At 34.2% G+C, this 25,540-nt stretch overlaps 1 protein-coding gene across 4 annotated transcripts in view; it reads right to left on the bottom strand.

Annotated features, from left to right (window-relative positions):
- Positions 1 to 25,540, bottom strand: part of LOC129219185 (myosin heavy chain, skeletal muscle-like) — a 232,031-nt gene that overhangs the window by 35,767 nt on the left and 170,724 nt on the right. For all 4 annotated transcript variants that reach the window (XM_054853504.1, XM_054853506.1, XM_054853505.1 and 1 more), the window contains 6 exons: positions 23,498 to 23,692; positions 21,181 to 22,576; positions 14,769 to 15,987; positions 13,296 to 13,842; positions 7,663 to 8,031; positions 967 to 1,146 (listed from right to left, as the gene is read on the bottom strand). In XM_054853504.1, coding sequence (XP_054709479.1) covers positions 967 to 1,146; positions 7,663 to 8,031; positions 13,296 to 13,842; positions 14,769 to 15,987; positions 21,181 to 22,576; positions 23,498 to 23,692 — 3,906 coding nt within the window. The remainder of the gene's footprint in view (positions 1 to 966; positions 1,147 to 7,662; positions 8,032 to 13,295; positions 13,843 to 14,768; positions 15,988 to 21,180; positions 22,577 to 23,497; positions 23,693 to 25,540) is intronic.

The raw sequence follows: 25,540 nt of genomic DNA, 5'->3' as shown, positions 1-25,540 counted from the left end.
GTGATCGCCCAAAAATTTAGATTGTTATCTGATTTTTTTCCCCTTAATGGGGTTGCTTATTAGCTACTCGCTGATTACAGCCATGGTGCAGGGACTGACATCTATGCTTTTATGAGAGTTTTTTACCCCTGATTCATCGTAACCACTTTAGGATTTAGGCACCTTTTTCCCCATCGGTTGGATTCACTAAGGATCTCTCGATTTGAAATTCATTAGGAATTTAATGTCGCCGAGAGTGTCAGTTCCAAATATACAATTAAAGAACCTTTAACATGTTGCATAACCATATTGCGTGGACACTGACGATTATCTGTATCTTGAAAAATCACTGACTGTTGCCGAGTTTCAAACCTCGGACTTGAACCTCTAAAAACCAGTGACTGGAGCAGAGCTAGCCTCGGCCATGGATGTATGAAGCCAACGCCTATTCCGTACGCCATTCTTTTAGCTCTTTTTTAATGCTATGTTTATGGCAAATAATAGAGGAAGGACACTAAGAAAGACGCTAAATTATGCTTTGCCTGTGTTGTTTTTTAAGTCACACTTAATAGATAATTTGCATTAATTTGATAGTTTAATATCAATTTAACAAATGTGCAAAAAATCGCATGAGTGTAAGAACAGGAATTTCGGGATCACTGCACGCGATTGCTTTTTATTTTAATAAACTGTATAACGCATCAAAACCAAAAAAAAAAAATAGTAAATAAATAAATAAAAAAATGGTTTCGGAATTACGAAATAAATTTGTTACTTAATAGTTCAATTGCATATATTTATACATGCAATAAAATCAAATTTCAGCAAATGCACATTGAGTTCGTCTGACAGTGAATTAGTTATTATCATGGTCTATCAAATTCGTAAGGCATGCATTTTATAATTTCGATTTTACTTGCATTAGAAACACTTTTACTTGAATCGTGTCACATGTTCTCTGTTTACGAACATGAATCTTTTATTCACCTTGTTTGCAGTCATTTCTTTGGCAGAAGTCACATTTGCTTTATTTCTGTTGGCACTTGGTAATGATGATGTCTGATATGGACGTGGAGTTTGAGTTTTGGAAGCACACGTTCTTGTGGTGGGCTGATAGGGCACTCCATAAGAATCATCAATCTCTGCGTAATCAATGTCTTCAACATTCTAAATAATATACAGAAAAACCAATTTAGGAATACCGCGTAAATCAGTGATTATCACGAAATCGTTCAAAATTTTAGCACATTTCTTTAGTCTATTGCAACGGAAAAGGATTATTGCTTTTTTTAAACAATAAGTGACAAGAGACGATGATTCCAAGTGCATGCCAAAAAACAAATAGTTTATCAATTGAATACAATGTAATCAAGCACAAAGCATAACTTTTGGTTGAAATATTTTGCTTGTCTTGGAGAATGTGTACCATCAGCACAAAGATAGCTATTATATAAGGGTTAACTTCTTACTATACTTAAAAAGAAATGCACCGTATGTACTAAATAAAGGTAGCGTGAGTAGTTTTAAATTAGCAGAAAAGATTATTGTACTTTTATTTTACTCACCGTGTGTATAGGGAAAAGGGTGAGCACATGTGAATACTGTATGTTTACAACAATAACTGACAAGAGGCGATGATTCAAGTATATGCCACAAAGCAAATAGTCTATCAATGGAATACAATGTAAAAAAACCACAAAACTTAACTTTTATTTGAAAGGTTTTGCCTTATCTCGGCGAATGTATACAGTGGTACAGTCAGCACAAAGATAGCCAATGATATAAGGGCTTACTTCTTCTTATTCTTAAAATAAATGTACCTAATGTGTTTAATAAAGGTAAAGTGACTTGTTTCAAATTATTGTACACGCGGGCTACTTTGGCCCTAAAGTCCTTTTTTGGCTCAAATTGAGAAAAAGATGCAACGTTCTCGGTAAACTTCTCAGGAAGCAATTTTTAAGCATATTTTGACAGAATCTGTTAGAGAGTAGCCTCAAGCACTCAGTAGTGTATACCAAGCAGTTTAATAACCTTCCACAAGAAGCAACATTAGTGGTTTTGTGTCCTTGTGCTTACATGTGTCTTCATGACCTCTCAGACTTTTACATGTAGAAGCAGTTCTATATCAGTTAAGAGTTTAAGTACCTACTTACGAACACTATTCAATACTTTATGTAGTAGTACCCATAGTTGTACTTTTTATTTCTGTTAAGGTTTTTATTTAAAAACTTCACAATAACTACATATCTCTGAACCAAAAAAATGCGACCTACTTTGGCTCAGCATAAAAACTTGAAAAATTCGTCCGAGAGAATTGAAAAGGAAAATAAACGTAAAAAGTGAAACTCTAAACAAGAAAATTACGAGAAAAAGCCTGCAATTCTCTGCAACGGATGAAGAGAGCATTTACAGACTCAAATCATCAGGGCTCAATTACATGGCTTTTAGTATGGAAAATAACGAGAAACTAAAAGTTGTAGGAGGTTTAGAATAAGTTGACACAACTTTATTTTCTTTAATTAAACTTTATTATTAATTTTTTTAAACGTGTTGGAAAGTTTACGGAATTTTGTTATTGTAGAACAGAATGAGCTCAATTTTCCAGAGATAGCTGTACATGAGAGAGAAGAAGAAGATAATGTTGAGAGCATGGAATTTATTCAACCTCCAAAACTAATGAAAATATGACTGTTTTCCGTCGGTTATGTCTGAGACAAAAAGTAGGTGTGCACACACATTTTTTTAAATTTTTAATTTTCCTTAAAACAAATATGTGTGACTCACACTTCTTGTAAAAAAATGTGTTATTCTTCTCAAATAAATAGTTTTTCCAATAAAGATACGTCTTTCTTTGGTTCCAGTAAGTTTTACAATGATTTTAAATAGAAAAAACCACTATGGGATAAAGTACCCCCAAACGTAAGGGTAACATAGGCTCAAATAAAAAACATTTAAAAAGGGAAATAACACTTCAAAACAAAATGATCAGTATTCAAAAATTAAATTAAGCGAACTCTAGATGTGTAAAAAAGGTTTCCACAGCGCTTGGAAATATGAATCGTTACAAAAGTATTGTGAGAAAAAGTGAGGAAAGTTCCAAAATGTGGGTCTAAGTATCCCGCCTTTATGGTAGCAGAAAAGATTATTGTACTTTATTTTACCCACCGTATGTAAAGGGAAAAGGGGCACATGTGAACACGGTATGTTTTGCTAAGAATTTTAAAGCAAAAAATCTTGACAATTTTCCATATGAGGGAAGTACATAGTCCTTATCTCTCAAACAAACTTTAGAGCAATGCTGCCTTGGGCAGGTTAAGGGCAGAGACTGCAAATATTTCGTTTTTCTTTTTTTTTTTGTCATCTACAGGTACTGCACGTTAGTTTTACTGTACAAGCTTGCTTATTTGGTTTCCGCTGCAAAAAAAAAAAGGCTAAAAAACGTCTAGTTCCAACATTTCCATGTAAGTATTAAATCCCAAACACGTTTCTTCAAATATCTCGAAAAGTCGTTTCTGCAGATACTACCGTTCACTTGCTCAAGGCAGAATGAACCATTTTGTGTTTCTATGGTGACAACTTCTTTGTTGCAGGTGTTGTTCATAATTTCGTGTATATCTTCTTCACGTGAAAAAGCACATTTTAAATCAACTAATATTTATAATTCCTTATTTTTGCAAGTTCGATTGAAGGGCACTCGTGAACACAACATCTGGAGCACATATAAACAGTTCATATGTGGCCCAGTTTCTTTCCATAACAACGATACTAGTGTAGGATATTATGAGCGTTACAAATGTGAGTAAATACAACCAATTTATGCATTTATTCCTAATAATGCTTTTATTTTTCCATTTTATATTATTTAGTTAATTTTTCGTTTATTTTATTTTGTTACTAAATAGTGAAATCAGCAATTTAGAGTAATGGAACAGAAACAAGAAATAAAAAGACATATTTAAAAAAAAAATAAAAATAAAAACGCAATTTTAAATCATCTTTAAATAAATTTGTGTACTCTGTACGAAGTGTAAAAGCAATATATGATAAGAGTAATCTTTTGACATTAAAATATTTATTTGTTCTATGTCGTCTTATTAGTTTTTTTTTCTTATTTATCTCGTGATCCAAACATCCTAAGAAATTTGATTTGACAGTGAACATGGTATTCTATAATGGCGAAAAAAACTTTGTTATTGACAAACTGGAAAATCACCCTTGTAAAGCAAATTGAAGTGAAGCAACTGCCTGTTTGGGGTTATTTTTATCGTTGAAATTACTGGTCGCATAACTTTGGGCAATTGTTCCTTTCTCACAAAATCAACGAGGTCCATGTACATTAACTCTTTTTGTTGCCAAATATTCAAAATGGTGCAGTTGCCATAATTCCACCACTTTGTGTTTCTCTGAATAGACCTACAAACAAAGTAGTTAAATCATGGAAACTCGCCAATATCATTATAATTTTAACTCAATTATTCTTGAAAATTGCTCAATTTTTAAAAATAAATTTGATAATACAAAAAAAAAAAGTTTCTTTTTAATTTGTGAAACTCCTTTGCATTATTATAATTTCAATTTAAAAGTTTTTGATTCAGTATATTTGAAAATAAATTTTAATAGAGTTTCAAATACTTTTGCTGTTCCATAAAAAAAGCCAAAAGGTGTAAATTATTGCCAGAGGAAAACTTAGAGCACCAGGATACCCTACCCCCTCATCCCCTCTTGAAACAGGAAAAGAAAGAATTAGTGAATCATGTTTTGAAATTGGAGGAGTCGTTTTCTGGAATCACTTCCAAATTTTTATGTTGGCCATTTGAGTGGCTGAGAGATATAATGTGTCCCACAGATTAAATAAAAACAAAAAGTATAACGGGAACAACTTGGTATTATAATTTCATGCAGCGGTACCCTGAATTGGGTCTCAAGCTACCAGAGAAAACTATCTTTAGCTTCTGGTTTCAGTAAGGAAATGGTAAGTGGACTCCTCGTGTTTTGAAACCGATGACGTATCCGCTAAGAGGTGGGGTAAGGTTGAGAAAAATAAGCAAATGGTCAATAAATTTAGAGAGCCTTGTTGACAAGTACAACACTTTGGTGGGACTTTTTTTTTTTTTAATAAATGAAACAGGATCTCCAACAGTTCAAAAGAAGCCAAAAAGATATTAATTACAAGTGAGAAGTCACAGGCTAGTAAAATATTAAGTGCTGAACGAGGTGTGATGACAGTGATGACAACAGATGTGTGTTGTATGAATGCTGGGGAGTTTTTATGTCTTTTTTCTTTCAGTGAAAAAATTTTTTAGAAAAAAAAAACTTTTTTTTTGAGTAACTTATTATTATTTTCAATGTTCATTAATCTACTAAAAAAAATGCTTGTAACTTACACATTTATTCTCGTATTTGAGTATAGTTCATGGATGGAAACTCAATGGTTCATCCATAGCAGCCGGTTGCCAAGAATGAACCACATGGCTGAAATCTTTATTTTAGGTTTTTACACTTTATTTCATGATATATATATATATATATATATATATATATATATATATATATATATATATATATATATATATATATATATATATATATATATATATATATATATATATATATATATATATATATATCATCTTAAAATTAATAGAAGATAGTTTTATAAACATAGAGATAGGTAAATAGGTGGATACAAATATAGTTGGTAGTGTATACAGTCAACTCTCAATAACTCGAAGTCCCAAGGGACCGGCTAAAACCTTCAAGTTACCGGAAGTTCCTTTTCCAGCCTTCTGAAGAATAGTTTCTATTTTATTTCTCAGAAATGGTACATAATGGATATACAATAACTTTTTACCAAAATTTTAAGCCTTTCAAAGGTTAGCCGACAATAAAACTTTAGGTCGTTAGCCACGGCAAAAAGTAACCGAGAATCGGCTACTTCTCACGTTATCATACAACACTGTGTGCATTAAGGAGCAAATATTGTAAATAAAAGAAATCTCCTATACAAGCAGATAAGCAAAGCAATGTGGTAAAAAAAAAAAGAAAAAAAACTTTTTTTTCTGATTTTGGCTGCATTTTTATGTATAAAATCGAAACGAAACTGGTAAAAACTTCGACTTAGAAGAAGCTTATCCGAGATATAGAGGCAATATTGTATTGAATTTACTCAAGTATTTTAGAACCGAATGAAAACTTCGATTAATGGAATATTCGAGTTATAAGGCTTCGAGTTATCGGGAGTCAACTGTATATTTTCTAAATATGTCTAGAAAGGTAGATACAGAGATAGACAAAAGAGAAAAAAAATAAATGAATTTATGTATAGATATTGTTTAAAATAACTTTATACCGACACCAAATTCATTCAAGCAGACGTAAAAGATGGCTAACCCTAGAGAAGTCGCGTTTCCTTTTGTTACACTAGTGCTCGCGCTTCGGTCTTTTCCCCGCCGTAGCGATCCGTGAGACGAAAGCAGAAGAAAGGAAGTGCCGGGGAGAAAATGACACCTAAATGACCAACATACATTTCCAAAAGCTATGCAACCTTGAAATACCGAAAAAAATTCTCAGAACTAAGTGTGTGGTCTGGGGAGAGTCTGACCTTTAGCTACACAGATGGGCCCCATTATTAGAATAAGGAGGGGGTAAATAGAGCGAAATATCTGAAAACGGGCAGAGAATCGACCGAAGCGCGACTTCTCTAGGGCTAATATGTACCATACATCATGTTCAATACCACGATAAGTACAAATTCTTTAGTTTTTGATTTTATGGTGTTATTGTAGTGCTAACATGTTGATCTTGGACATGAAATACAAATTAACTTGTTTAATATAAATATGCATAAACATTAAGTTTAAATATTGCATTTCATTTCAAAGTCCAACATGTATATAATCACTGCAATACCGTAATGAAATCAAACATTAAAAACGTGCTCTTATGGAAGTATTGAACTGGAAGTAAAATGTACTTAATAAGATATTCCACACTACTATTTCGGATAAAGGATACAGAAAATTGCTATTGGTTTTCCATTTTACTTGCTTATAATTTCTGCAGGTAGATAATTATTAGATTAGTTTAAATTATAGCGTTCACGAGCATCAAGTTTTACATTCAATGGATTGGAAAACAATCCTTGAATTCCAGGTGAATTTTTTTGTACACTAATTAGTAAACCTAGTTTTACAAATAATACTTTATTTCATTGCAGTATTTACAATTTTTCTACACTGAAGCCTGTTTTTGTGCGATGGGTAGGGACTGTATAAAAAAATCATTCAAAACTTCACGAGTGTAAAAATTAGTTTTCGTAAAATATTACTGTTAACAATTGAAAAAAAAAAAAAACGCACAAAACAGGTTTGAGTGTATAGCCAAGCAATGTCGCTTTGAATCACTTATTATAATACGTCGCTCTTCAAAATAGAAAAAAAAAGTTGTGATTCACCACTATCCAATTGAAACTCTGAGCAAAGAAAATACTTTAAAAAGCAAAGAAAATATTTAAGAAATGAATCATACATTTATTTTTCTAAAACACGATGAAATTGATGCATTTATATTGATATTAGATGAACGAATATGAATAATAGGTAAAAAGTAAATTGTGCATGAAATACATTTTACTTGATTTTAAAACCTTAAGACTATTCAAATATCAATACAATAATAGCTTACAGTGTTTTTTAATGTTTTAACACTCAGTGGTGCAACTGGCTTTGTAGGCAAAGCAAATGAAATATCTTCTTCTACGTCTGATATGCGTTCCAGTTTCTTTTTCATTCCTCGGACTTGATTCCTTAACTCGTGAATAGTTTCTTCAAGACCTTTCTTTTCTTCTTCTATGGTCTTGATTTTGGATTGCAGTTGACTTTCCGTCGTTGTTAACACATTTTCCGTCTGTTGCAAAGAAGTTTTCAAATCACTTTCGGACTTTTTTAATTTGGCCAAAGACTTTCGGGCAGTTTCCAGTTCTTGTTGGGTTTTCCTCAAGTCTGACGAAAGCTCGTCTCTGTCATTAACTTGCCCTTCAAGTTTCTCTCGTATCTGCAAAAATGGATTAGAAAATGATGTTGAAATAAAATGCTAACTATATCAAAGTATTTTGACATGTGACATTTAAGACAATACTTCATGTCATAAAGTTACGTGAGGCAATGAGAAGCCAAGGGATGTAAGTAGACTATTTAAAGTTTCTAGTAAATCTCGTGTAAAATTCAGATCCTAGGAAGGCTTTCATTATATATTTTTTCTAAATCATGCTGTACAGCAGCACCTACTACAGCTACTAGTACTATCTCTTGCTCCAGAGGAGAGGTCCACCTACCATTTGTACTGCATGTCCAAATTTTTAATTGTGTCACTTGTATCATCATATGCCTCACATATAAATGCGCTTGTGCAATCCCAAGGACTTACATGGGAGACACTATGAACCTTACAACGGAATTTTGACTTAAATCACCCCCTTGTTCCAGGGCCCGATTTCCCAATAGGCAGAGTAGGCAACTGCCTAGGGCGGCAAGATTTTCAGAGGCGGTAAATTTTGCTTTAATCATGTTTTTTTTTCTTTTTTTAATTATTACTCTTGAAGTGAACTACTAGCATCCTTATTTCATAGTGACATCATTTTCTAGCAATTTAATAGTTTTTTACGTTCACTCATCTTATGAAAATGAAATATTTTTCAAGAAAATTAATAGATGTGTGTAAAACAATAAGTGTGAAGACGAAAGCGGTGTCGATTGAAGAAAAGCAAGTGTCATTGCGTTTGACCAGAAGCTCCAACAAGATTGGAGTTTGACTAAGATTTTTAGTGCCGTAGTAAAAGTTCATTCAACTATGGTCTCTTCAGTGATTGACGTGTATTTTCGCTTTTGCATTACTGATATTTAAAAACTTTTCTGTTAATATTCTTAACTCTGGAAGGCAAATGAAAATGAGTGATGAGCGAAAAAGGCTGAATGATTTTAAACGAAGAAAACATGCTCTTAGTTAAAAACCGATGAACAAAAAGGAGTCTTCAAAAAGTTTTTAAAAAGTGATGCATGATTTTCAAATGGGCAGTTTTCTAAAGCAGAATCTCTGGACTTCTTCGAATGTAATCCAGGGAAAAATGTACAAGTGAAATACCATCGAGCAATGAGGAGTGGGAAGAAACGTAAAGTGAGTGAACGTAATAACACATAGGAAATTATTTAAATCGTTGATTCATAGATGAAAACAAGATTGCGAATGATAAAATAAGAGCATGCACGAATATCGTACATTCATAACACCTAACAGGAAGGAAAGTTAAGCATAAAAAAATAATTAAAAACATTTTAAAAAATTTAAAAACGAAAAAAAAAGAATCTCAATGTTGCAATTTTGTCTCCAAAATTTACAAATAAGGATTTTTTTGGGAGGTCAGTGACCTCCCATCGGGGCATCCCTTACTTTAAATGCTATCATTTCTTCATTTGATGGAGGGAGGGGGCGGGCGGTAGATTTCAGATCTGCCTAGGGGCGGCATGGAGCTAAATTCGGCTCTGCATTGTTCTTATTAACGTATGGGATTGTACTGGCAATACTATAAATACTTAGCAGCTCTTTGTTTGAAGTAGATGTTGAATATATCAAGAAACTTGATGCTCACGAAATATTGCATTAATGGCAAATATCGATCAAAAGTATATATTAAGGCACTTTGGCTCAGTTTTCCCAATCTATATTTGTGTGTAAATCAATTAAGAAACATATTAAGGTGGAAGATGTTTCTAAGAGAAAAGCTCTTCTCCGCAAAAATTAGGGAAATGAAGAGCAAATATATATATATATATATATATATATATATATATATATATATATATATATATATATATATATATATATATATATATATATATATATATATATATATATATATATATATATATATATATATATATATATGGTGTTTCAAAATGAATAGCGGGGTTTTAACATGTTATAATATTTATTACACCAAACTTACAGCCACAAGTGATATATCAAATGAAAGAGGAACTCAGTTTTGTTTGTTGGCATCAGTGCGCATGCGCGTGGAATGTTTATGCTGCAATCCGCTAGAAAGCGCTTGTAGCAAAGATGGAAGCGTTTTGTATTTTATCTTTCAGCAAGATGGTGCGCCGCCTCACTGCCATAATGAGGTACGCGATTGGCTTAACCTAACTGTACCCGACCGCTGGATTGGCTGTAAGGGGCCTAATGACAGGGCTTGTTTCCCATGGCCTCCTCGGTCACCTGACCTAACGCCGTGTGATTTCTATCTTTGGGAGTTTATTAAGGACCGTGTGTATGTGCCTCCACTGCCAGCCGACCTTCCCGAATTAAGGAACAGGATTGAAACAGCTGTTGCAACAATTACGAATGAGACACTCATCAAAGTTTGGGAAGAACTCGCATATCGTCTTGACGTGTGCCGAGTGACGAATGGTGCTCACATTGAAAACTTGTAGGCTATTATGTAAAACTGTTTGAGTTTCTCTTTCATTTGATATATCACTTGTGGCTGTAAGTTTGGTGTAATAAATATTATAACATGTTAAAACCCCGCTATTCATTTTGAAACATATATATATATATATATATATATATATATATATATATATACACTTGTAATAGTGATAGTTAAAATAATTATAGTAGTGCTACAAAAATGTATTCATTGATTACAGATAAGTACGTCAAAGTACGTCAAATTTTATGTGGAGCATTACGGATTTCAATTTTGCACAAAGCATCAAGTTCGTGAATTTCGAACATTAGTGGTTGAAGTTGCAACGGTGAAACGTTTTATCAATGAGATGTACAGATTTTAGGACTCGATCGATGGCATTTATTGGCCGATGCCGATTGTTGGCCGATTGTTCAAAGATGGCCGATGGCCGATTGTTTTTCTCCAAATTGCCGATGGCCGATGTCGATGACCGATTGCAAAATAATAATAATAATAATAATAATAATAATCAAACGAAAATAAATTGCTAGGATTGTCAGGGATTTGAAGGATCCTTCCCCCTGCCTTTCTAAATCTTGCCACCATTTTCCTGATGTTAAAAAAGGAAGTTTTTGTTTTATTAGGAGGTTTTCAAGAAACTCTCTTATAATCAAGTGTTAACTTTTTCTAAAAACGAAATTTAGGAAAACTTCATTGTTTTCTTCCTCCTTGAGTTAACCTCTACAGAAGAAAATGAAAGAGAAATCTTTTTTTTTTTTTTTTGCCTAAAAAATTTTTGGTGCCCTAGATGCATGGCACCAAAGATGGCGGTCCTGTCATGATTTCTCACTTGGGATTATCGTCAAAATCTTTAAAGTACATTATCTCAGGAACGGTAAAACATATTTTGCTGCGCTTTGTTTTACTTGAAAGGATATTTTTTCTTGTTTAAAGAAAAATGCAACATTTTGAAATATGATCTTTAGTTTTTTTCCACATTCTTTTGAAAAAAAAGTTTAAAAATATTTTTTTTTTTTTTTTCCTTGAAAATGCCAATTTAAAATTTTTGTTTTTTGTTGCAGTTTATTAGTATCACTGAGCACTATGTTCCCTGAAAAGGAGAGCTTCCACTTTTTGTTTAAGATATTTTAGAGGCATTTAAAGAAATGGGGGTTTTTAAGGAACTCTTTACGCAGACCTGAAAATTTAAAAAAAAAAAAAAAATCGCAACAAGTGGCCAGAAAACATTTTTAAGCGAGATTATCATTTTTAGTCTCCGCGTTATCCAGGAGTTTTATTTTTTATGAAAACAATAACGCTGTCTCCAGCCGGTTCGCTGCATTTCCCCAAGCAACCTTTCAGCGTATCGCCAAAAGAATCCTTAAGCGCAATGCCATCTTGTTCTCACTAAATTGAATACCCTGAATCATATGGTGACTCAAAATGAAAATTTCGCTATATTGCTGGGCCGAAACCCCATAGTGGAGTTAGGTACAAAGCGTTGTGTTTGATTTGGTGGACTTTTGGATTGTAGAATATAAGAGAAATAATAGTTGGATTCATTTTTGCACATTGAAAGTTTATTAAATAAAATAGTTCATATACAATTCTAACCTAAGTTTAGATATTTAGTCAGGAATTAAATATTTATATTCAAAACATTAAACATTTCAAAAATTAAACACATCATAGTTCTGCTCTCCAAAGAAATTAAATTTTTAATCTACTGGTATGAATTAAGTAGTGGGAAGTGGGAGCTGGTATGGTACGTACCAAGATTTCAGTCCCATATCAATGAAGTAATCCAAAGGCACTCGTTTCTATCATGACTCCGGACAAGACGTCTCGGAGAAACACCCAGAGCTCGGGAAAGCTCTTCTGTCCTCAAAACTCTATCCTCTCTCTCCCCAAACTATCTCTTCTCCTCACGAAAAATCCTAACTCCCCGTTTTATACCGGGGGGATACAGTTCCCTGATCAGGGCACATTCTCTGAGGATCATAGTTCAACATCTGGAGAGCCAGCTTCCAGGAAAATCCTATGTTTTATGGAGTACGGAGTATGTATTTCGACGGGCCCCCAACTTTTAACTGCTCCGAAGCGATACAGAAATACTGCATTATTGTGATTCATATTACAAATATCGAAAAATTAAAAATTACCGTCGGTTCAACGGAAATCTAACAAAATGTCACAAAAACCGGTTTCGCCATCTCATATTTGTTTCCAAATTGGTCTCCAATTCGGCAATATATCACTAAAGGATCAGTCTAAGACGCTATATTAGTTTTGCATTGAAATAAGTAATTGATAACCACAAAAAAATGAGTAAGTAAGCTATTTAGAACACCCGATTGAAAACAAAAAGGGAAGTGCACAACTGGAACGTACGCAGACCCCACATACGAAACTTTAACCTTCTACAGCTTACCATTTTTGAGTTATGACTTATGAGAGATACATACGCACATCCAGCTGCAAAATACAACGCAATAATTAACTTGTATGTACCTGAATGCAGCATTAAAAATTCTTTCAGGGATGACTAAAATAGAAATTCATACTGAAATTCAAGTAAAAAATTTTATATGAAAGCAATAACTCCCTTTACTTTGTATTAAAAAGTAAAACAGCGAAGGTCCTTTTTTTTGGAAAACATCGGCCAATTCCATCGGCTTTTCGATGTTTTTTAAGGCAGATGGGCCGATGTTTCCTCCAAGTTAGCATCGGCCGCCGATGCCGATGACTAAATTATTGAAACATCGGCCAGGCCGATGCATCGGTCGAGTCCTAACAGATTTAGCATTGATTAGGTGCTCGGAGTTTAACACTCAGGTTAAAATGAATTTACCTTTTCTAAATCCCTGACTTTGTTGCTGGCATTTCTATGCAATTGTTCTAACATTTCAATCTTTTCTTTTAGTCCATTCTCTCTTGCTTCAGCTTCCAGAAGTTCAACCACTAAGTCATCCGGTTTTCTACCATCAGAACTTCTCCTTTCTTTGTGTAGAGCGCCACGAAGACAACTTTCAACCTCTTCAAGGTGCCCAACACGCTGCTTCAGATTCTTTTCGGAGATTTCTAACTCAGCGATCTTATTCTTATAACCTTGCTCAACCGAGGCGACGATTCTATCAGCATGTTCCAGCGTTTCACGGTAAGCAGCTTCCTTTTGTTCCATTTCGTCTAATTTTTCACGCAATTCAGTCTCACGATCACGCAGTTCACGAAGCTGGTTCATAAGTTTCTCTCGTCGAAAGTTACTGATGCCGTCGCTGCTCATATCAGACGAAAATCCCGAATCTAAATCTCCCGTAATCCGGTGCAGTTCTTGGTGCAAACGAGAAACATTATTTTCTAACTCAGAAATGCGTGCTTTGTACACTTCTTCTTTGCTCCTGCAATGATAAAACATTTGATATATCAGCATTAAAAAGGTAAGTGCCGGTAGAAAAAATCTTAACATGTGGATGGCAATTAAAAACCTGACATGCAAACTTCTTGTCATGATTTTACATGGCATGCTCACCCTAATGATGTGAGACGACTGGAGCACAGTGTAACTGGTCTGTCGTCTCACATCACTAGATGAGCATGCCAAGTAAAATCATGACAAGAAGTTTGCATGTCAGGTTTTTAATTGCCATCCAAATGTAAAGATTTCTTTTTTTCTTTTTTGCCGGCACTGTATATATAGGATAAGTCCGGTTATCACACTCCGCTACAGCTAAGACACCCCAGTAACTGTATTTCCAGATTTCAGCAACAAAGTGCACTTGTGTCGACATTTTCAAGAGCATTTGTGTATAAAGAAATTGTGTAAAGTTAACTTACTATAAAGAGAGTACTGTAAAAAGAGAGAAAGAGAAAGTAGTAGTTTACAATACATTTTGTAAACTACATTATCCATCATTCTGCATCTCGATTATTTATTTAACCTTAGCTAAAGTTAATATCTATTCTATTAAAAACATGATGAAAACGCAGACTGAAATATGCAGTTCCGGTGAATTATGGGCTGCCTTTTAGAACTACACTTAAACAGGAAGTAAAATTGAGAAAGTAAATTGTCGTTGTTATTTATTAGTTTTTATTGTTAAACCTCAAAATTACTCGGATTCAACCATAATGGAACTTTTAGACAATGAAGGAATTTTTTTTCAGTTATTGATAGTTCCTTTACTTTAAATAAAATTAAAAAAATACTTTTTAACTGTAAATGGATTGTATTTTAAAGGAAAACATCTAATGTTATGCAGAAAAATAATATATCCTGGTTCAATTTGTTTATAATACCGCAAATTTAGTAAATATAAACACGTACCTCAAGTCGTCAATATTTTCCTGAAGCTCTTTTTCAATTCTCATGCGCTCTTCCGTTAAAACTCTTGTAGCAACAGCCGTTCCTTCTTCCATCTGACGCAACTGGTACTTCAGTTCAGCTTCAAGAGTCCGGTGCTCTTCCTCGGTAGCTTCCATGCTCTTTTTGTACTCATCTCGTGCCTGCTCCATGTCTTTTTCTTTCTGATGCAACATTATAATAAGCTCTTCTTGACGAATCTGGAAGTTCTTTATCAACTCGTCACAATTCAAATTTTTATTTCGTAACATTTCAAGCTCAGATACTAATCGAGCTTCCTCCAAGATATGTTTACTTTTACATTCTTCCAATCGCATTCTAAACTCGTCTTCTTTCTTCCTCATAGTATCTCTCGTTTTACTAAGCTCAAGTTGAAGTTCAACATAACTAGACTTTAATTTGTCAGATTCCGATGATTCACTGCTTTTGATTCTTTCTATTTTCAAATTCGTTATTTGCTTAAGATGTTCCTTTTCTTTCAGTAATAACTGATCAACTTTCTGCTGGAATTTCAAAATAATTTCATCTTGCTCCGCTTTGATATTAAAATTTTCCTTTTCATAACGTTCTTGAGCTTTCGCCATTTCATTCTGCAACTCAGTAACTCGAGTTGTTAGTTGCTTCTTTTCTTTTTGCAGTTGAGTCACTTGATTAATCAAATGATCTCTTTCGTCAGATAGTCTCTTCAGATCCCCAATAAATCTTTGCTCTGTTTGGACCCATTCACCATATTTTCTTTCTTTCTCTAAATAAAGTTTTCCCCTTGCTTCTAACTCTTTTTCAAAAGCAGCATTTATTTTTTCTAGTTTTAAAAGTCTTTCTTTGATTTCTTGCTCACTTTGGTCCAAGCAGGTAATTATCCCTTTACTTGAAGTTGGGCTCTGACCTTTACTGTTTCTAGCGCTGTCCTCTCGTAATTGCTCACGAGATAATGGTCGACTTGAGATATCACACTCAGAATCTATGCAGCTATCGCTAGTACAGTCTTCAGACATATTCTTCTTCTTACATTCACCGATGTGGAATTCTAGATTGTGCAATTTTTTCCATAGTGTAAGGTTTATTTGGTCAACGTAGTGCAACTGTTGTTGCAAATGAGCATCTTCTTCTACCAGTTGATGCAATCGTTTGAGAAGCTCTTTTTGAATTGGACATTCTACATGCATGGACATCGAATATGAATCTAAAAGATAGAAAAAAACATATATACTTGAACAGTTATTCAATAGTTATTAGCAACATCGTGAAGAAATACGTGAGTGAAAATATTATTTTGAAAGTTTTTATACACATTGCTAAAAAATACATGAAGATCTCGTTTAAAGTACTTTATCAGGAGACTGATGGAAAATTACAGAGAAAATGTAAAACCTGTAGAAACTTTTAAAAGGAGACGACAGAGAATTTAAAACGCAAAAAATGTAAAGAACATTTTTGTGAAAACATATAGAATTACTACGAAAGTCTTAATTTACAAAAAAAAAAAATATATATAAGAACCAAGACTGTAAATTGGCAGGAAGAAACGCTTCAAGGTTTTGCAATATGACAGAAATAAAATGCCCAAGATTCTGAAAATTGACCGGATACAAGGTTTCATCCCGTTGCAAGGATCCCGGCCTCTAGCCGGAGGTTAGACGGAAAAAAAGAATGTGCACCTATACCAAGCTGTTCAGTATCATGAGGACATAACGTACCAAAAAGTCCCAAGAGTTTGAGCGTCGGGTTTGGGAGTTAAGGGGGGACAAAGAAGGGGGACAAAGTGCAGATTATTGCTTCATTTCAGCTGTATCTCCAACACTACTCCTTTTCATGAAAGGGAAATTGAATAAAAGTTGAAGATTGTACAAAGGACTGATATTGCAAGTAATATTTTTACACAAATCCGTCATGGGGGGGGGAGATCCCCCCACCCCGGATTTTGTGATATGCATTGTACAAAAATTCTAAGTATTTTAGTGTTTTTAAAACGACAACTTTGAGTTTATTTCCTTTGCCCCCCCCCCCCCCAAGTAAATGAAATGACTGGCTTAGTCATGCGTATCTCAATCCAAAATAACGTTGACACTTAGGTTTATCGAATAAGAAATAAATTCCGAAGTGCACTTTTATTGGATTTTTTAGAGCTGTGCTAAAGAATGAAATTTCATAAGTTCATTCTTGCCGACGGTTATGGAAGACTAAGAAAATTAATAGCGATGCTATATTTGAAGTGTTTTTTCTTTTTTTTTTCCGGTTATAAATTTTCATGGCGTACATTGAGAATTATTTCTCCTGTACGCAGGCCCGAATCGACGTACCCGCAGATCTAGCGATGCGGGAGGGGGTATACCACTGAGGAGGGCCCGTTGCCCAAGAAACCAAAAGACTTTAGAGCACTAAATAAAAAACAATGAATAAAAAATTTAAAAGCTGAGAATGTTTTTGTAATCTTCTTTATCTTTTTACTAATAATAAAGCTGAAAGTCTCTCTGTCTGGATCTCTGTCTGGCCGGATCTCTGTCTGTCAAGATCTCTGTGACGTGCATAGCGCCTAGACCGTTCAGCCGATTTTCATGAAATTTGGCACAGAATTAGTTTGTAGCATGGGGGTGTGCACCTCGAACCTATTCTTCGAAAATTCGATTTTTCTCTTTTTCTATTCCAATTTTAAGAACATTTTCCTGAGCAAAATTATCATAAGTTGGACGAATAAATTACAAAGTTATCATAACGTGAAACTAACAATGGCAAGCCAATTGGCTAAAAAATCATCATACATTATTTGTAAATATACTGGCGAACCAAAAACCTTTTAATTTTTTACTACGGGCAAAGCCGTGCGGGTGCCACTAGTATAGTATAAAATTTGAGGAACTATAGAAACTTAACACATATTACTGAAGAACTTTTGCGAATGTTAATTAATAGAAATAGCTTAACAAGAGTCACCTAATTGTGAATTTTAAACAAATTCTTTTTAATAAAATAAAAAAAAATATGTATGTATATTATGCGCACAAATAAGTAAGAATCCTCAAAGTTTGAAAATACAGTAATGAAAGCACACACACAACTGTTCTGAAAATTTGAAGGATGAAAATTGAAAGAAAATTTTCATCGAAAGGTTGCAATTTATACATTGTACTGCTCTGTACGCCTGTTTTTGGGTCTCGGTGTTAATCCAACGTCCGAATGAATGTTGAATGTGTAGAAAATGTGTAGTTTCTTAAATCTGAACGGTAGGACGTTGAGGTTTGATTACCCAAAAGGCTCGGGATGCTATTGTTTCCCCTCAGAATTTTTAGGACGGCAAAAATTAATGAAAAATTGCTTAAAAATTCCAGATTGAGCTTTTAAAGGTACTGCAAACATTAGAACTGGTTCAATCAAATTTGTCCCAACTATTACAGTGCACTTTTACAACGATTAATTTTGTGACATGATACAGCTGTTTCAGCAACTAATCTAACCACCCTTCATTGTTGAGAATAATAGAATTACGTTTGTATGTAATATACAAAAATTATATGTGTTGGGTAGGAGGAGGGGATTAACATTAATCTGAATTTTGCAGGGTCGCTTTTAAAAATTACACCTGTACCCTGCAGCAACAGTGAATTTTATTTAAATTTGCATTAAATTTTTAGAAAAACTTTCTTAAAATTTATGGGGCCCTGAAATGAGAAGGAGCTTCCCCACTTCAGACGGTACTCGGGCCCGTCTATAAAAATATTTTGTGTTTTCTCTTCGGTTTGCAGATTTCCCGCTCGATAAAAATTAATTTTACTCTTCTTCCTGTTGGATCTCCACCAGCATATCCCCAGGGGAGTTGCGTTTACTATTGAAATCCCCCATAATTATAATGCTTTTAGTTGGAATATTTTTTAAAAGACTTCCGGGATTACTTAGAGGAATTCGTACATCTTCTGTTGGTACAACATAAAGGTTGGTGAAATAATAATTATTGAATCTTCCTTGAAATCTGCCGAGATTGCTACATGGATTTCTTTCTGATCTATTTTAGAAACTATTATATTTGAGTCAGTACTTATAATAGCAGCTGTTTTACTTAAAAAGTTAACTATTTTCCAATTCACAGGTTCTTCTGGTATTTGATCGTGTTTTAAATATGGTTCTTGAACGAGGGAAAACTTTGATAGCATTTGAATTGATAAACATTTTAAAGAATGTAAAGACTTTTTTCTCTCCAAATTAAGGAATTTCTGTGAAAACTTTAATCACAAATGAAATTGAAGAACAAAATTAAATTGTTAAAAAAGTCGCATTGAGATACCTCCGTGGTCCTGACAAATTTTGTGCCAAATTTATGACTCTAATTATAGAAAAAGAAAAATGAACCAAAATGACAGAAAATATAAAACGTGATTCAAAATCGAAAAAAAAAAAATAATAATACACTAAATGTGTTTTTGTCACAAGCATAAAATCCCCATTATTGAAATTATGAAATTCTAACTAAGAAGTTAAACGTCATTTATAAAAAATACAGCGTCTTATGAAGTTATCCAATAAAGATTTAAAGGTGTGGTTTAATCATTTAATAACCGGGAAATTAAAACCTTTCATGAAATTTCAAAGACTGAATAATAAGGAAGTAAAGTATTTAAGTTATCAAAACTAAACACTTTTGAACAAATCATTCAAATTACAGTAAAATTACTGAGAAATAAGAAAATGCTAAAAAAAAAAAAACACACGACACCTAAATCTGGATCATGCTTTAAAGTACTTTCCTTCATTCAATTTTATCTGATGAAATAATTGGTAGAAATAGACATTGAAATGTAGCAGAAACACGACAAAAGTTTGTGTTTTGACCCGACTGGGTCCGTCATTTCATTAACTTGGGGGAGGGGTAGAAGGGAGGGGTAAAGGAAATGCACTTAAAATTGTCATTTTAAAAACACTAAAATACCTGCAATGAAACTTTGGCATTTGTACAATGCATAACACATTGGGGGGGGATCTCCCCCCCCCCCCAATGACGGATTTGTGTAAAAATATTACTTGCAATATTAGTCCTTTGTACAATCTTCAACTTTTATTCAATTTCCCTTTCATGAAAAGTGTTGGAGATACAGCTGAAATGAAGCAATAATCTGCATTTTGACCCCCTTCTTTATCCCCCCTTAACTCCCAAACCCGACGCTCAAACTCTTGGGACTTTTTGGTACGTTATGTCCTCATGATACTGAACAGCTTGGTATAGGTGCACATTCTTTTTTTTTTGAATGTCCGGGTCATGACCTAATTTGACTGGACTACTATAGGAGATTATCGTCATAGACTGGTCACAGCATAGTTCACAGCAATACACTCCTCACATGAGCGCAGATTACCTTCACAGTGATAGCTAAAAGTATTTAGCATACATAGGAATGGCAAAAAATCGACGTTTCTCGTAGTAATTTTCTTTTCTTGTAATGCGTATACGAACTCTGAAATGTTCTTTAAGAGTAATAATAAAATATCGGAATGGTTGATAGTAACTGTACCTCACACACATAAACGCTATTTTGCAAAAGAGAAGGGAAACATTTGTCTGGCGATTGCAAAGCATGGAATGCTCACTCTTTTAACACTGGTCGAAAATTAAGCTTTTTTTTTTTTTTTTTTTTTTTTTTTTGAGCAATCACGATTGCTTATTGCTTTCATTTGACTGTCCTTGACGTTACGGTTCCTTTTTCAGCTTGGACCAGGGCTGCAGCACCACCGTCCACCATCGGTGGCGCGGCTGGTCCTGAGTACTGTCCACCGGAATCCACTTTTGCTGGGCGGTGGCGTCCATGTCCTACACACGCATGCTCATATACACTCCCCTACGTGCGCACGCCTTTACACACATACACACGTAAGCCTACACACACAACTATACACACGTAACCACCCAGGAGGAGGGACATGCTTGGGGGGGGAACCGTTTCTAGAAACAATAACTCTAATCAGTAGGGTCTTGTCGCAACTCGTGATTGCGAAAAACATAATTTGAATTCAAAGTTCCGGAATTCAAATTAGAATTAATTGGGAGAAATAGGTCACAGATTTTACTTTTTTAGAATTACGTTCACTTACGTTCACATGACTCGATGCGGAATAGGATTCTGCATACAATGCACTAATGAATGGAAAATCGCAATTTTTGTATTTACGCTAGCGTGGCTCTGAGGTACAGATATTAGGACTAATTATTATTTGTTATTACCAGCTCAGAGAACTACTTTTATTTTAGTTATGTAAGTTAGATCAATAAATATATTTTACTTCATTAGTCTATTGCTCAACTAAATTCTGCTATCACCACTAACTGAAGTTCTTAGAATTTCCTTCAGTATGATGAAATAAAGTTTGAAAATAAAAAATTTTTGATTCTTACCTTGCGATGATTCTTCTGTGCATGGAGATATTGAGTTCTGTAAAACACACTGCAGCTGATTAGGATGAACATCTTTAGAATCTTCATCCGTTTGTAAGCAAGCGTCAACAGCAACGGAATGCATAACAAGTTCACTGTCAGAAGCTTGGACACTTCTGTCGACTGTTGCATAAATAATACCATGCTTTGAGCATTTATGACAGGAATCGTCATCCATCAAGGAGTCTTCGTGATCAAATGTTTTAATAGGTTTTGAACGGGGGTCATAAGTTTGAGTTCCTCGCTCACTTTTTTCGGGTTCAGCATCCATGATAGTTTTTTCGATGATCTTAAATTCATCTTCCTGTTCTATTAGTTTTTTACGCAAAGCGATCTCAACTATTTCCATGGTACGGATTTGATCTTCATATTTCTGTGCCAGCGCTTCCATGTATTTAAGTTGCGAACGCAGTTCTCTTTCTTCTATTTCTTTCAGGGATAACTCTTCAACACATTTTTCGAGTGATTGCTTCGTTTCAGCTAGTTCTGCTTGAAAATGTGAATCTTTTTCCTGCAAAAATTCAAGCTTTTCGGCTAATTTTTGAGCTTGCAATCTAGCATCGTTTTCTGCTTCCTCCAACTCCAGAACTTGTTCTTTCAACACTGCGTTTTCCTTTTTCAGTTTCTCGAGAAGTCCTTTTAATTCGGTCGATTCTTTGTGAAATTTCAGTATGACGTCCTGAAGAGCAGCAATTTGTACTTGGTCATTTTGAATAGCTGATAATTTTAGAAGCTCATTTTCTTTTGCTCTTAAACTTTCTCGCAAATTACCAATGGCACACAAACAAACATTTAGAGAATTCTCAGAATCCTTACTATCACTGAGACATTCTTTGGCCTTTTCATGGCCTTCTGTATCGATGATTACTATTTCCGTCCCTGGGTGGAGAGGTACTATTGTGCATTCAGAAACGCTATCTATTAAAGATTCCTGAATTTCAACGAAACTGCTAGGACCGGTTGAGTCCCCTCTCCTGCTTTCGTCACCAAGTCCTTCGTCCTCACTAATATTTGTTCCTAATGAATCATGAGAATCCTCGTTGCAGTCTTTAGATTTTACGTTTTGAATAACATCATCGCTTTCAGAAATTAAATCTATTAACAAGTTCGAATCTTCCTCTAATGGCTGACTTAATATGTCTAATGATTTTGGTGATGTATATGACTCGATGTTTTTTAAATTATTTTCAAGGAGATTTGTATGCTCTTCTTGGATGTTTTTATCATTGGATTTGAACTGTTGATGGTCATCTGTTATTCTTTGTAATTCTTGTTGATCTGGAGCAAGCTGATTCGACCTTTCGATTTCGGTTATAACTCGAATATGTTCAGACTCCGTTGTAGTTTTTTCGAGATCCTGTTGAAAGCAGGAAAAGAATTTTAAACATTTATTGCAAGCGAAAAATTTATAATATACCTAAAAGTAAAACATTTATCGAGCTTTATTGCTGTTGTACGGAGTTTTGTCTTTCATTCAACCAAAACAAGCATTCATAATTGAGGCAGTGAGAAGCAAAGGGATGTGCCAAAATTAAAAATTTGGAAAGAATCAGTGCAAATAGTAGGAGACCCTCTCCTCTATTTCGGGTCAAGAGATAGTACTAGTAGTTCTGGTTGGTACTGCTATACAGCATGATTTAGAAAAAAAAATCAATTAAAGCCTACGTAGGATTCGAACTTAACCGCGTTTCACTCGAAACTTTTATTTTGTCTAGTTACAAAACTTTGTTTCTCATTGCCACAATTTAATTAATTAATTTATTTATTGTCGCTTGGGAGAAACACCCTACTAAAAGTCAGAACAGAAAACTACGAGCTTACAACTATGTCCAAGGCAGATGCAGAATCTTTTGACGAAGTCCCTAGTTCTTCCTAGACTGTGAAACTGGTTCATACCAAGAAAAACAATGCTCTAGACTTACTTACTAATTTAGTTTATAATGTGATTCCATTCTGTGTCATTTTCTCTTAACATTTAAGAAATCAATAATAAAATGTCTGACAGAATTAAATTAACTAATGCTAAGTTGTGTACAAATAAAAATATCGGAGCATTTTAAAAATATAAAAAATATATTGGCAGTCTGTTAGATTAAGTCATCGTAAAATTAAAGCAAACAGAATGTTTCTTTCTTAATTTTAATTTAAAATATTCTAACTTCTGAGAGAGTAGAGGTTTTTTTTCTGCTTTTACTGTTTTAAAATTAAAACAAAATCCATAAATGTAGCATGTAACAAATAATATTGTTAATACATAATTTCTGTGAATGCCGGTTACCTTTTGAATTCGTTCAAGTTGTTGAAGTTTCTGGAATATGACCCCACTGTCGGCCTTAAATTCTTTTTTCCCCGCAGTCCATTCGAGCAATGATTGTAATTCGTTAACTGTTGCAATGACGTAATCCATTCCTACACCCAACTTGCAGTTGTATTTTAAGACATTTTCCAATTGCTCCGTCAAACTTGTTAGTTTCTAGGGGGAAAAAATGAAAATAAACTTTTAAAATACTTTCTGGATGAAAAAAAATCGTTAATTTTTGAGACCTTCAACCTCCCGTATGCTTTTAAGTTAAGAGTCCAAATTAACTGACACTTGATACAATTAATATCGCTCTATATCGTAGGACGAGTTGTGACGCGTCCGCCATTTTGGGGTTAAACGGTGCTTTCTTCTTATGTCTGCTATGGTGAAGTAGCGAGTTTAGTTTTTTGATTGTAGTTTCTTATTTTCTCTATGTCAATCCTCAATAAAGAAGCAACACAACCAAGAAGCAAAACACGCTACTTCATTATGGTAGACACAGGAAGAAAGCGTTGTTTAGCCCCAAGATGGCGGACGTATTGCTACTTAAGCTACGATCTAGGGCTTTAGAAACAATGACATCGAGGCATTTTATACAGTTTCTCTGAGGATACAATGTTGTTTGTATGTTGATGAAACATGCATGAAAACGTTTGCAAAAAGTGGCTGAAACAGCCCCTTTCTTTGCTTCTTCTTTGTGATTTATCGTTTAATCCATATGCAGGGGTGTGATTTTCATGTACAGTAGAACCTCGTTTATCTGGCTCCCATTTATCAGGGTCTCCGGTTTATCCAGATCAAATTTGTACAGTTGCAAAAAAAAAAAAAAAAAAAATCCCTTAACTAATTTTAAATTATGATAGCAAGAAAGGAGCTATAAATGCACCAAATTTTCGCTTTTTATTTTGATTAAAGGTAGAGCTTCTGCATAGGTAGCACAATATATTATAGCAATGTAACAACATGGCGTACTTGGAATTGCTCTGTATATATGTGTACTTTATTCACAGAATTTAAAACGTTGGCTTTTACTTTTATGTATTTGCATCTGAAGAATCGGTATGTATCATAATATAAAACATCAATTTGGCAAAAAAAAAAAAAAAGAAAGAAAGAAAAAAAAAAGAAACAAAAAAAAAGGGGAAAAAAAAACGTTTCGCGAGAGTATACAAATCATTCGAATTTTTTTTTTTTTTTCGAAAGGCGAAACTTCATCTTCTGATGCATAATGGTTCCTTAGATTCAAATGCATAAAAATCAAAAGAAAAATTTTAACATTCCGTGAAGAAAGTGCAAATAGAATAAACATAAAAATGTCTCACCTGTGCAAACGGATTGAGCACACGTTACCTAGTAAAACGGTCAAAAAATATGATTTTTTTTTTTTTTTTGGAACCATATACAAAAGTCAAGATTTTAAAAATTTGAATCCATACGCCACAACATAACAAACATATCACGACCTTGGAAAAGAGACCAACTCCCGAAATCGGGGTTGTGAAAAACCGATGTTAGGACTTGACCGGCTCACTCTTGCTCTGCCAAGACTCATGATACCCCCCCCCCCAATGTACCGCTTCTATGTACAAATTATTAAAAAAGTAATTTTTATTATGCTCATCCAATCCAAAAGAGTCCAATTCATCCGTGCTTGAGCAATCTCACTTTATTGTGCACTCTACTGAAAAGTAAAGGAACATACATTAAGCGGTGGATCACGATATACGTTCTCACTCTTGCTGTGACAGCTCCCTACTTACAGTTAATTTTTGACCATGATGTCATGAAGACTCATACGGTTTAAGGGTTTACAATCATCCAAAAATACAAAATTTGCTCAGAAATTTACCAACCAATAAAAATTGCTTATTGATTTCTCTTTCCCGTTGCTTAGCGTTTCGCAATTTATTGTTTTTATTATTGGAAGATAGTGAGTCACGTGATTTACTGCTTTATGTGGCGAGTGGACCTCGGGCCCAGCGATGTCATGTTCCCGTTGGTCGAGAGCATGTCGCATGA

The sequence above is a fragment of the Uloborus diversus genome, chromosome 3, assembly GCF_026930045.1.
Source record: "Uloborus diversus isolate 005 chromosome 3, Udiv.v.3.1, whole genome shotgun sequence".
Lineage (NCBI taxonomy): Eukaryota > Metazoa > Arthropoda > Arachnida > Araneae > Uloboridae > Uloborus > Uloborus diversus.
Note: the sequence above shows the minus strand (reverse complement) of the source record. Positions and strands in the feature narration are given on the sequence as shown.